The sequence below is a fragment of the Thamnophis elegans genome, chromosome 11 (genome assembly GCF_009769535.1).
Source record: "Thamnophis elegans isolate rThaEle1 chromosome 11, rThaEle1.pri, whole genome shotgun sequence".
Classification (NCBI taxonomy): domain Eukaryota; kingdom Metazoa; phylum Chordata; class Lepidosauria; order Squamata; family Colubridae; genus Thamnophis; species Thamnophis elegans.
In genome coordinates this window covers 18,153,989-18,167,578 of record NC_045551.1, presented here as the reverse complement: position 1 = coordinate 18,167,578, position 13,590 = coordinate 18,153,989, and the positions used below count along the sequence as shown (strand labels likewise).

At 37.0% G+C, this 13,590-nt stretch overlaps 1 protein-coding gene across 1 annotated transcript in view; it reads left to right on the top strand.

Annotated features, from left to right (window-relative positions):
- The window catches only part of PHEX (phosphate regulating endopeptidase homolog X-linked), a 202,176-nt gene that overhangs the window by 142,986 nt on the left and 45,600 nt on the right, over positions 1 to 13,590 (top strand). The window contains exon 14 of the mRNA XM_032226114.1: positions 11,500 to 11,603. Within this exon, the coding sequence (XP_032082005.1) occupies positions 11,500 to 11,603 (104 nt within the window). The remainder of the gene's footprint in view (positions 1 to 11,499; positions 11,604 to 13,590) is intronic.

The window sequence follows — 13,590 nt, the reverse complement described above, 5'->3', positions numbered from 1 at the left end:
AAGAACTCTTGTTACTGTTAGCCTGAGTCTGCCTCATCCATTCACTGGATCTAACAAAGCTCATGTGTCTTTGCTTCTCCTTTATGTCCTATGAGAGGGGCCAATCACCTCCAAGCCTTACTCCTGAATCATCCCTTTTTTCTTAACTGTTCTTGCCTTCTGGGAACTCTGTGCCTGCACGCACTGGGAATAGGCTCCCTCTGTTCCTCTGCCTTGCTGATGTCCAACTCTGGAGGTTCCAGAGGCAGCACATAACTCCCAGATGGCCCTGGCCGCCCTCTCTGCCTCCGATGCAGAGCCCTCATCTGAGCCTTCCCCAGAGTCCAGGAGTAGCCCATGTTCCTCCCCAACCTCCTCACTGTCCGACTCTGCTGCCAGCTCCGCAGGCCACCGGTGGACCACAACAGGAGAAAGGGAGTGTCAGCATCACTCCATTATATAATTAGGAAAGAAAGGCTAAGAGATTCCATGTGTTGGAAATCAAAAGTACTTTTACTAATTACAAATGGTAAGCGAGCAGTTGCGAAGCAAAGTCTGCTTAATTAGGCGCGAAAGCGATTGATATATAGAATAGTCCATTCCCCACCCCTTGGGATCATAGCCTCAGGCCAATCATAAGTCCTTCAAATGTCAGGTGTGAGATAACTTCAAAGACATCACGAAGATGGAATGTCGAAGCCGTTAGTCCAGGCGGGAAGCACTCACGCATGCGCAATCCAACCATCTGGTACATACTAGAACATTCCTCCAGCACATCGAATTACCCCTCCCAAATACCAACCCTCCCTCCCCGTTTCATGACAGATGAAGCAACAGCAAGGCAGAAGCTGACAGGGAGGGAGGGAGGGAGGGAGAGGAAGAGAGAGATTGTGTTATAAATCAAACCAAATGTAATAATTTCAGGATATATTTAATATTATACCTAAATTAATTCCCACTAGAAGTAAAGGAGTAATAACTTCTAAGAGCTTCATTTATGTATGTTGCTGTGTATATTTCTTGAGTTCCACTTAATTGCTTACATTATTTACATGGCATCTTTTGTTAAGCAACATTACCTCTCAGGAGAACCAAATGTTTTTAATTGAAACAAACAATGCTGAATAGATAACCTAAGATGTATTTACTCTTCAAAGAGAAGACTGCTTGCCTCTCTATACCAGATTTTAAATTGTAGGCCTTCAACTCTTAGGTTTTCTAATCAACGGGCTTTTCAATTATATTTTTTCCTAGCCTTCCTTGAGAGTCAGAGAGGCATGCTCTAAAGAATGGTTCCATCCAGTTGGAGTATCACTGGTGTTATCCTAAGCCATTTTTTTACTTTACTGAAGGGGAGGTTTTAGGTGCATCTGGAAGTTCAAGGTGCATCTTCTTCTCCTTCCTTCTGTATTGTGGGAAATTAGTGGTCACTGTGGACTACTTTCCATTTCTAATTCTTCATAAAAAGGAACTGACAAAATTTCCCCCCTTTCAAATATATCTATGTTCTTTTTCTCATTGTTACAAATACAAATATTCCATCCTAGCTCTTTCACCACATTAGCCTGCTTGCTAGTTTGTTAGACTGAGTTGCTGATAGAATATGTGGTGCTGTATTTACTACTGGAGCCTGTCTGGTACCAGGTTTCTTGTTTCTTCCCAGCTCTATTTCTCATATCCAGCAGAACAAATATAAATAAACGATGCAGGTAACTTTATTAAAAACCTCTTGTTTAACATACAACAGATTAAAAGAATTGGAAGGGACCTTGTAGGTCATCTAGTCCAACTCCCTGCCCAAGCAGGAGACCCTACACCATTTCTGACAAATGGCAGTCCAATCTCTTCTTGAAAGCCTCCAGTGATGAAGCTCCCACAACCTCCAAAGGCAAGCTGTTCCATTTATTGATTGTTCTCACTGTCAGAAAATTTCTCCTTATTTCTAGCTTGAATCTCTCCTTGATCAGTTTCCATCCATTACTCCTTGTCTGGCCTTCAGGTGCCTTGAAAAATAGCTTGACCCCTTCCTCTCTGTGGCAGCCCCTCAAATATTAGAACAGTACTATCATGTATCCTCTGGTCCTTCTCTTCACTAGACTAGCCATGTCCAGTTCCTGCAACCATTCATAATATGTTTTAACCTCCATTCCCCTAATCATCCTGGTTGCTCTTCTCTGCACTCTTTCTAGAGTATCAACATTCTTTTTATAGTGCAGTGATTAAAACTGGATGCAGTACTCTAGGTGTGGTCCTATTAAGGCTTTACAGAGTGCTATTAGTACCTCACTTGATCTTGATTGTATCCCTCTGTTAATGCAACTTAGGATTGCATTGGCTTTTTTGGCTGCCACCACACACTATTGGCTCATATTTAATTGTTTGTCCACTAAGACTCCAAGATCCCTCTCACAGTTACTGTTATTAAGCCTGATTTCACCCAGTCTATATGTGTATTTTTGGTTTTTCTTGCCTAAATGTAAGACTTTACTTTTCGCTACACTGAATTCCATTTTGTTAGATAGGGCCCAGTGTTCAAGTCTCTGAAGATCCATCTGGATCTTGTGCCTATCATCTAGGATTTTGGCTATTCCTGCCAGTTTAGTATCATTTGCAAATTTGGTAAATTCCCCTTTTATTCCCTCATCTAAGTCATTTATGAAGCTATAGAATGGGTCTAGGACAGAACCTTGTGGTACCCCACTGCTTACTTCTCTCCATGTAGATGTAGATGTAGGACTACTCATTGAGTACGGTTTGTCAACCAGTTACGAATCCATCTGATGGTGATGGTATCTATCCCACTTTTTTCTAGCTTACCAAGAAGTAGGTTGTGGTCCATTTTGTCGAATGCCTTGCTAAATTCTAAGTATATTATGTTCACAGTGCTTCGCTGGTCTACTAATTTAGTCACTATGTTGTGTTTTTTTTGGATTTTTTTAAATTTTAATTAAGCAAAAACACAAAAAAGAATCATCTTTCATTACATCTTGTAGAAAGTGTGTCAATCTGTGACCGATAACTTTCGTGCCTTTCTTCCACAGTCATTAGTTGAACATGTTTTTACCTCAAATCATTCATACTTAAAGACACAACCATATAATGGCATTCATTAGCTGTTTCAAAAAATCCTCCAATAACATTACACATCTTTTAAGTAAAAGTCAATTAATAAGGTTTCTAAACCTTCCCCCCCTTTTTTTCCAACTCACTGATTAAAATTTATATCCTAGTTACTTTTGCCAATACCATTAGCATGTATATATTGTTAAACAATGCCCATTAATATTTCCTTGTTATTATTATAATTGGCTAAAAATCATTTACTATTTATGTCACATCTCCTCTCGTCAGACCCCCCCAAAGCAAAAAACCTTACGCCTTTATAACAATATCTGAATAAAAATTTGTTAATAAAATTTTATAGGTCTTTTTCCCAAGTCACAATTTGCAATTTATATCCATTTTTTTTGCTAGATTACCATACATGTATATATCATTAGGTTATATCCATTATCGTTTCCTTATTGTTATTATAGTTAATTAATTGTTAGTGAATAAACATTTGATAACAATCTAAAACAATCCAAGAGTTACAGAATTCCTACTTATTAGTCACCAAAATCAACTGATTTTTTATTATAAACTTTCATTATCAACCTGTATCTTTCCAATAACAAAAAATCTTATTTCTCTTGCCAATTGTGGTGTAAGTCTTCTTTTTATCTCCTTTATAAGGTTTTTATAGACTTCTCTCCGCACTTTGAACTCACTGTTTAGGATTTATATCCAAGTTACTTTTGCCAATACCATAGCATGTATATATTGTTAAAGAGTGTCCATTAACATTTCCTTGTTATTATAATTGGCTAAAAATCATTTACTATTTTTGCCCCATCTCCTCTTATCAGAGATCCCCAAAAAAATCTTACACCTTGAGACTTCCGGGGAGGGACTTGCCGTCGTCGGCAGCTTAACGGAGCTGCCCCCAGATTCCTGGTTCGTTATCTATTTAATATCTACTAGATATCTCTTTTTTCAGGCAAGAAAAAAGCAGAGAGCAACTCAGTCGGTAAGAGTCTTCTTTGAAGTTCGCAGTTTTTTTTTTTTTTTGGCTGCGAACGGAGGGGGAGAGTCAGCCAAGGCTGAGTCATTTACTCCGGCCAGAAAATCTCAGCTGTTTTTTTTACAGTACAAGGCAAGAACCCCCCCCCCTTGGACAATTTTTGTAACTATGTTATTGAAATTAATACAGGCAGAGACCGAACTTGAGAACTTTATTTTTTTTTTCCTACCAAAAATCCCAGTTTCAATGTGATAAAAAAATCCCTTTGTGTAATTGGTTCTAAGATGGCGATCTTGTAGCTTTCGCATTTGTATATTTTTAGCTTCCTGGCACAGCCGACAGAGAGAAAGATCAAAGGTATTGCCTGATAGCATTCTCCGACTAATTAACATTGTTTCCTTGAAGACTTACCAAGAATTTCTTTTTCTTTTTCTTATCAATTCTTAAAAGCTGTTAAGCCTCCTTGTCAATATAGAGATATTTTAAACACAGATGAATATGAACTGTTACACTACAATGCTAATTTTTTGAGACGTGCTTTGTTACAACGCTCTTTTTTGAAATCTTTTGAAAAACCTCTATGAACAAATAAAGGGGGGACTCAACACTTTCTTCTCTTGCAAGTTACATAACGGGCCAGCAGAGTTCAAGTAATTCTTGACTAATTGTTTGAAATAATGGCACCAAAATCAAAGTCGGGGAGACATCCTTTTAGCAATACACCTCATGCATTTGGCATGAAGTCGCAGCCTTTACCTTCTACGCCCCCTACTGGAGATTTGCTAACGAAAGAATTTCTTTTTGAGACACTTAGAGAATTCAGAGAGGAGATAAAGCAACTTATTACAGACTTTTGTGACAAGTTTGACACTAAGATTGCTAATACAAAGGAAGACATGATAGGACTTGTAACTGTATTGACAGAGTATGTTGCTGGAATGGAAGATAAGTTAGAGCTTCTGGAGGAAGCCAATACCAACTTGACATCCAAAATCGAAGTGATGCAACAAAAAGTTGAAAAAGCTGGAATGGAAGATAAGCTAGAGCTTCTGGAGGAAGCCAATACCAACTTGACATCCAAAATTGAAGTGATGCAACAAAAAGTTGAAAATACAGAAAAACAAATCGTTATGATAAATTATAAAAAGATGGAGCTTGCATTAAGAATTAGGGGACTGCGTGAAAGGGAACAGGAGAACCTGAAACAGATTTTCTCAGAGGCCTTCAGTCGTCTGGTGGGAAGACCGGGAATCAACTTTGATTGGCAGATTGAAAAAATTTACTGCCATAATTCTTGGACGGCAAAACAGAGACAGCTCCCTCGAGATGTAATCATATATTTTGCTACAAGAGAGTCTAGAAATAGGATATTACAAAAGTCTTATAATACCAAGCTACAAATTGGCGGACAGGATTTGATTGTCTTCAAAGAAATACCACCCCAAATGTTAAGAGCCAGGAGAGATTACGCTTTTCTAGTGGAAGAACTCAGAAACCGTCAGATACAGTATAGATGGGATGTGCCATTTGGTATTATAATTACACTTGGTGAGCAAAAATATCGTCTCAACTCTGTATGGGAAGCCCGAGATTTCTATCATAAGACCCTGAAGGTGGGACATTCTGAATCATCTGGATCTGGAGAAAGACAACGAGAAGGACAAGATAAACAACAAATTATACAACCACAAGATAGAAAGCATCATCTTTCCTTCCCGGTAGGGCAAGGGATCAGAGAACAAGGACCTAGCGGTACGACAACCAGACGAATGGGGAAATAAGGCAGACTGCAACAACTTTAATAGTTATTGGCCATTGATTACATGGTCAATACTCTGTGACTTCTGTCATGCAAAAGAAAAATGACATAGTTGCATACTGAAGAAAAGATATTGACTTGATGGATAATTATGAACTTTTATATAAATTACTGTTGATTTATTTTCTGGGGCGAAGAGGACGGAGATTGTGGTGGGGGTTCTTTTGGATCATGGCCCAGTTTGGATGGAATTGGGAAGGGTAGTGTAGGTAAGAAGATCTTGGAGGTCGAATGGAAGCTATTATGATATGAAAAGTATATTAATGATTGTAAAAATTGCTATCTGAATATCATGTTCAGAATATGAATAAGGGCATATTTAGGGAATTTCTAGGAGACCCAAGAAAAGCATATATGAGAGGAGTACTAATGAATATAAAAATATATATGTATATATATATATGTACGTATATATATACACATATATATGTGTGTGAAGGTGCATATATATATATATATATATATATATATATATATATATATATATATATATATATATATATATATATATATATATATATATATATTTGTTATATTTATGCTGATAAATAAATAAAGGGAGACTATATATATATATGGATACAAATAAAGGCAAAAAAAAAGAGTTGGAAGAGGAAATCAAAAGAAAAATTCGAAATGTATCTAAATTGTGTTATAGAGGAAGGAGGCACAAAGGGAACAAAATTAATGGGTTTGGAAATAGACAGAACAAAGCAAACTGTTTAAATTTGTGTAATGGTGAGAAGCTGAGTTTAATGTATACGAACAATGTAAACTGTTCATTATGGGACTAAGAAATTCCAGATAGTTTATGTTTAACATTAGTAATAACTTAAACTGTTTAAAATTTGGGTAACAGTAAGAAGCTGAGCTCAATGTTGAGATATTTTAGACTGTGATTTTTAAAATGCTATACCGTGTACGGGCTCTGGGAAGTCGGGGGGAGGGAAGGGAGGTGGGGGGAGGGGGGAGGGGGGAGGGGGGAAATACAATATGTGTTAAATTCTAAAGTACATGATTCCACTTGTATACTGTGGCTTTTTAATGTTAGTGTTAAAACAGAACAAACTGAATATATTGGAAGGTAATAGAAGTATACCAAAGGGAGGAGCTGAGTGAAAGAAGAAGGAGGGTGGAGAGGGTGAGAGAGAGGAGGAGGAGGAGGAGGAAGGGAGGGAATGGATTAAGAGAGGGAGTGATAGGGTTAGGGTTAGATAGAGGGGGAGGGGAAGTAGGTGTAGAGGGGTATGTGAGAAGGAAGAATGAAAGTTGGAGGGGGTTGAAAGAGGGTGTATGGTGGGCCAAGGAGGTATATTGGGTTTGTATTGTAGAGGGCACTTTCTATATAAGTGAGGGCTGTGTTTATTATTCAATGTTATATGCCCCGGTTCTGCACAGTAAACATGTGATTGTATAGAATGGAATGGAAATAAAATTTTAAAAAAAATCTTACACCTTTATAACAAGATCTAAATGAAAATTTGTTAATAAAATTTATAGGTCTTTTTCCCAAGTCACAATTTACAATTTATATCCAAATTTCTTTTACTAAATTGCCAATACATGTATCAACTTTCATTGTCAACCTGTATATTTCCAATAACAAAACAGTCTTATCTCTCTTGCCAATTGTGGAGTCAGTCTTCTGTTTACCTCCTTTATAAGGTTTTTATAGGCTTCTCTTTGCATTTTGTTGCTTGAAGGGTCTCTCAGTTGATCTCGTTACCCACCAGTTGCTACTAAAATTAACTTGTCTTTGGTTGTTAACCTTGCTTCTGAGAAAATTTCTCTTCTTATGTCTATCATCATTAGTATTTTTTTTTCTTCTGTTTCCTGGAATCTGAGGTAGAGCTCCAATTCGTCGAATTCCCTTTTCCATATTCCCTTCTTTCCACTTTCACCCACATTTGCTCCATTAATAAATTCATCTATTGTCTTATGTTTATTTTCTATATCTTCATTCTCCCCTTTAATTTTTGGGGCTCCAACTCCATCATCTTTTGCTGTGAGGAAGACTAGTCTTTCCAACTTCTTCTCAATTCTCCCATATCCTTCCAATAGATTTTGAATTCCAGCCAAAATATTTTGGAATTTTAAGGTTTCCTCATCTAAGTATTGATCCATGTTTCCAAAACTTTCTTTCCCTGCCAAAATAATTCTCAGAGGCACCTGTGAAAACAGTCCGTGCCCTTGGTTCTTTATCAGTTTCTGTAAACAAGTTGCAAATCTTTCAGCTGCAAAGTTAGTGAAGTCAAATAAGAAGAGAGATACGTTGTTTCAAAAACCCCAGCTTCTGACCTCCAAGTGACAGTTAATTTTCACCTTCTATAGGAAACAAAGTTCTTTAGATTTTTTTTTAGTGTGGTTTAATAACAAGTAGTAGGAAAAATTGTTAAAATAAAAAGGAAGATTTTAATCCAGAAGTCAAAAAATAAAGCAACAAGAAGCAGAAAAAAAATCAATCCGTTCACTTTAAGAGGAGAGATGAAGAACGCTACGAGCAATTCAATCCATAAAAATTAGTTACAAAGAAAAAAAACTTTCCACAGCAATCCCATTAGGATTATTTTCGCCGCTCAGTTCTTTTGTTTAAGGATCTCATTTGGCTTTAAAGAAACATTTCTTTGGGCAGTCTTTAGCAAAATAGAAAATAACACTTCACCAGATGGACTAACTTTCTCTTTTCACTTCCTTCCTTCCGGAGCGTCCCGATTTCATCAGCCTGGGGCTGCCTGTTTACCACTGGCTTGAAGCACTTCCCTTGGGTCTATCAGGGATTTTGTGATATCCCTGAGACCAGCAAGGCTTTGTCTTCCTGATCACCATCTCTATGGGATGGTTTAAGTCTCAAAGCACCCTCCAGCGGCAAAAGTGTCAACAGCAGTCTCAGAGTATCGAGACCACACGTTGTAACATCGAGACGTGGCTCCTCCTTCCAGTCAAATTTAGTCACTATGTTGAATAATGAAATAAGATTGGTTTGGCATGATCTGTTTTTAACAAACCCATGCTGACAGTTATTATTTTACTCATTTCTAGATTTTTTAAAATTATCACTTCCAGTATCTTCCCAGGTATTGATGGTAGGCCAATTGGTCTGTAGTTTCCTGGGTCTGTTTTTTCCCCCTTTTTTGAAGATGGGAACCACATCAGCTCTTTTCCAGTCCTCTGGTATTTCGTCGGTGCTCCAGGATTTTTGAAAGATGTGGTACAGTGGTTCTGAGATGACATCTGCCAGCTCCTTTAGAACTCTGGGATGTAATCCATCAGGTTCCAGTGATTTGTATTCATCAAGATCAGACAGGTGTTTTCTTACCATTTTTTTTTTTTTGCTTATTTTAACTTTTATTCCTAGTTTGTCTTTTACAGTTTTTGGCAGGTTGGGCTATAGTTTCTTTTTACATGAAGACCGATGCGAAGAATGATTTAAGCAGCTCTGTTTTTTTTCTCTGCTGCCTGTTCCTTGCTGTCTTCTCTCTTTAATGGATTGACTGTTTCCTTGATTTTTTTCTTGTTATTTATATGTTGGAAGAAACTTTTTTTAAAAATTCTTTGACTTTTGTTGCAAGTCTTTGTTCATTCTAAGCCTTTGCTTTCCTGACTTTATATTTGCAGATTCTGGCTATCTGCTGATAATCAGTCTTAGTTGTGTGTTCCTCTTTCCATTTTTTGTACTTGTCCTTTTTGTCTTTCAATTTGTCAGAGAGATCTTTGTGCAGTCATGCTGGTTTCTTCTTGTATTTCTTTTTCACTGGTATTGTGCTCATATGGGCTTTTATGATCATATTTTTCAGAGTTTCCCAAGATTTCTGAGTTGTTTTCCCCTTTAGGATTTTCATCCAAAGAATCTTTCCCAAGTTCTCTCTGAGTTTGTTAAAATCAGCTCTTTAAAAATCTAAGACTCTGGTATCATTATGTTCTATTGCTTGTGTTTGGATTATGTTGAATTCTAGTATGACATCGTCACTGCATGTTCCTGCAGTTTCAACTCCCCCTATCACTTCTTCTCTATTTGTAAGAATTAAGTCCAGTATGGCTGTCCCCCTAGTTCCCTCCTCTATATTTTGGACAACAAAGTTGTTAGCTAGATTGGATAGGAACCTATTTGATGCAAAATTAGTCTTCTAATTGATGTCAAGATTATTGAAGTCTCCCATTACTATTGTAGTGTGTTTCCTACATATATTTGTTAATTGGTTAGCAAAAAGAACATCTAATTTTTCTGCTTTATTGGGTATAGTATACACCTAAGGCCATGTCATTCTTTTTTTTCTTTTATATAGACCCATATGTATTCTAGGAGGTTTTCATCTTTGGTTTCATGTATTTCTGCAGCAATATAGTAGTCCTTTACGTACAGACTTTATGGGGTCTGTTTTTTTTTTAAAAAAACCTGTATCCTTCTGTCAATATTGCTTATTCTAAGATCACATGTTGTAAGCTGAATGAATCTTAATCTTCCTGTTACAAATAGTCACAAACAAAAAATATGCATACACTCAACTCCTCCAATCAGTGTCCCCTGACTAGGTATGATGAACCTTGATGCTGATATACCCATCAATAACTCATCCAAAATATGTCACAAAGATGATATACAGTATGTATTCTAACAACATTAGTTAGTAGAAAGGGTTAATATTGATATTCTTAATAAAAGAGCAAAGGATTATCTTTTTAGCCAGACAGAAAATAGCCTGTTATACATAACTGATAACATCTTTGTAGGGCTAAAACTTGTGCCTAATAGTCAATTGATGACTAGCAGATTAGAAGCAATATCTCCTAAGAACTGATTCCTGCACCACCAGTTCATGGTATGGAAATGTACCTTGATCATGAGAAAAGGAAACACATAGAGACATTGATCATAAGTTTGAATAATTTAAATTTGTTAGAGCTGCAGTTTGCCAATCACAAGGACAAAGTTTTAAAAATGGACAAATTAAATATACCTAAAGAGAAACAGATAAAGTAGAAGTAAACCTTTAAATGCTTATAATTTTTATAGAACGAAAGATAGAAAACTAGGTGCTACAAATAGCATTTACATAAAAAGAAGAATCAGGGTACCTATCAGAGAAGGTTGATATTAAGCCAAATACATCTGTATGAGTGTAATTGAGTCATCAGATTTTATAGGATCATCAAGGTATTGGGCTGTTAATGTTTTTATAAGGAAAAGTCTAAATTCAGTCAAGCAAACAACATCACTAAGTAGATCACAATTCAGTCATTTAAGATTAGAAACTTCTAACACCCTGATGTAAACAGTACTAAGCTAACTTTTAATACTTTGTACCATTGCTGACAATTTTTCCCAACAAGAAAGACTACATAACAAACCCAATCAATGAGTGAGGTCTTAATATCACTTTAATTTTTCTATATATTGGTTTCAATTAATTATATATCCAACATTGTTATTAGAAGTATAATTTTTATTAAACTGTTATAACGCTGTTATATTTTTGTATTGTACCTGGCTTGGTTTTGGATCACAATGTAGAAAAGGAGGAGGAGGAGGCAGCATTTTTCCCCAGAATATTTAAATTCTGATATTTTACTTGTTTAGTATATTAAGATTGTTAATTTCTGTTTAAATTATATTAGCATAATCTTTATATTTATTTTTCAGATGAAGTTTTCAGAAATAGACTATTTTGGCAATGTCCTTCAGACTCGCAAACATGTGGCCCAATCAGATTTCTACTGGCTGAGAAAAGAAGTCTCCAAAACAGAGTGAGTTGGGAAGGGATGTGGGGAGGGGGGGGGAAGTATTGAGATGAAATATGATCAGACAATTAATATACAAGAAATATAATTTAAGACAAAATTTAGTTTTCATCCCCAATCTATTGTACTGAAACTGATAATATTTTAAAATGATTGGTTTGCCTGGTTTAGAACTGAATAGTTTTTTGTAATCTATATGTACAAGTGAAATACCATTCATCACAAAATTTCCAGAAAATTAATTCTATTTATTTTGTCACATTCTGGTACCTCAGTTCAAATTGGCAGACATTCCACTCCTTTCACTCAGGAGTAGTCTGGGGCTCCTTACAGTACTAAAAGTCGGTACCTCACGAAAATGTCTATGTCTTCCACCTATGGAACTACTTCTGGACACAAGGTGGTGGGAGCGATATTTCCTTATATGTTTCAATCACCAACCACCTCTGAGCCAACAGATTTTGAACCAAATTTCTCCTGCATAGCCCGATCACATAGTTTTGGCGCAAAGCATGGGTATCCAGGTACTCTATCTACATATATAAAAGCAAAATACCACTCATGCGTCATCACAAAATCTCCAGAACTGTAAAACCTACAAACTTCAAATTTGCCATGTATATTATTTTTGGTTTCTAGGTACTCACTAAGAAATGATTTTTTGAAATGACCATCAGAGCATTAGTATTTCCTATATGATTATTAATATGCTCTCATGCTAAGGAGTTCTACTGCCCCTCCCAACCTGAAATGAAATCTGTTCCAAATGCAAAACACAGAGGAGATCAGTTTTACTTTCACAGCCCGAAGCAACTTTATTACAAAACAGTTGAGCTAAGCCACAGCCAGGCTCCTTCTTATCTCCTCCTTACTCACACAGCAAATACTGTTTCACTTTCAAAACAACCCACTGATGTTAAGGAGTTCTACTCCCTGTTCCCACCTGAAAATAAATCTGTTCCACTCTCTGATGCTAAGGAATTCTACTCCCACTCCCCACCTCAAAAGAAATCTGTTTCAAATGCAAAACACAAGCAGAGGAGAGGAGTCTCAGTTTCTGGTTCACAGCAGCAAGCAGCTTTATTACAGAACAGTTGAGCTAAGCCACAGCCAGGGTCCTTCCTGTCTCCTTTCTCATACGGCAAATACTGTTTGAGTTTCCAAACACCCCTCAATTCTTTCACACACTGACAGGACACTAGCCAGATGAATACCAATGGATGCTGGTAGGCAGAGGCAGAACTCCCCCCCACCCAATTTCAGATGAATCTATTCCTTCTACTGTAACACCAGGGGAAAGAGGCAAAAACACAGAAAAAACATTTACAGAAGTGATTAGAAAAATGCAAGTAAGGGAAGCTGCACACAAGTATCATCAAACTCATCCCCAGGTCAGTAGACAGGCTGTAAAAAAGTATATATCTAATAACCCCTATGCTAATTAGTCACAAATGAGATCAATGCCTTGGACTAATAAGTATTTGTCTGGTTTTAAATATGAACCTCAGATTGATTACTCCAGGGACAAGGTTGTTGATCTCGGACCCCAGTTACCCTGTGCCTGGTGCCGTGCTCTAAAGTGGCAGGATGAGAGTCCCGGGATGTGCTTCAGTGGTGGTAAAGTCCACCTCCCTCCCAGTGGTGGGTTTCGAAATTTTTACTACCTATTCTGTGAGTGTGGCCTATTTTGAAGGCATGACTTGGTGGTCATGTGACCGGGTGGGTGTGGCCAACTTGTAAAATGTGGTGAAACTCACTTAACAATGCTCTTGCTTAGCAACCAAAATTTTGGGCTCAGTTGTGGTCATAAGTTCTCTTTCTCTTTCTTTCTTTCTTTCTTTCTTTCTTTCTTTCTTTCTTTCTTTCTTTCTTTCTTTCCCTTTTTTCTTTCCCTTTTTTCTTTCTTATGTCTCTCTCCCACTTTCTTTCTCTTTCCTTCTTTCTCTTTCTTTCTCTCTTTCTCTTTTTATCTTTGCCTCTCTTTTTCTCTCTC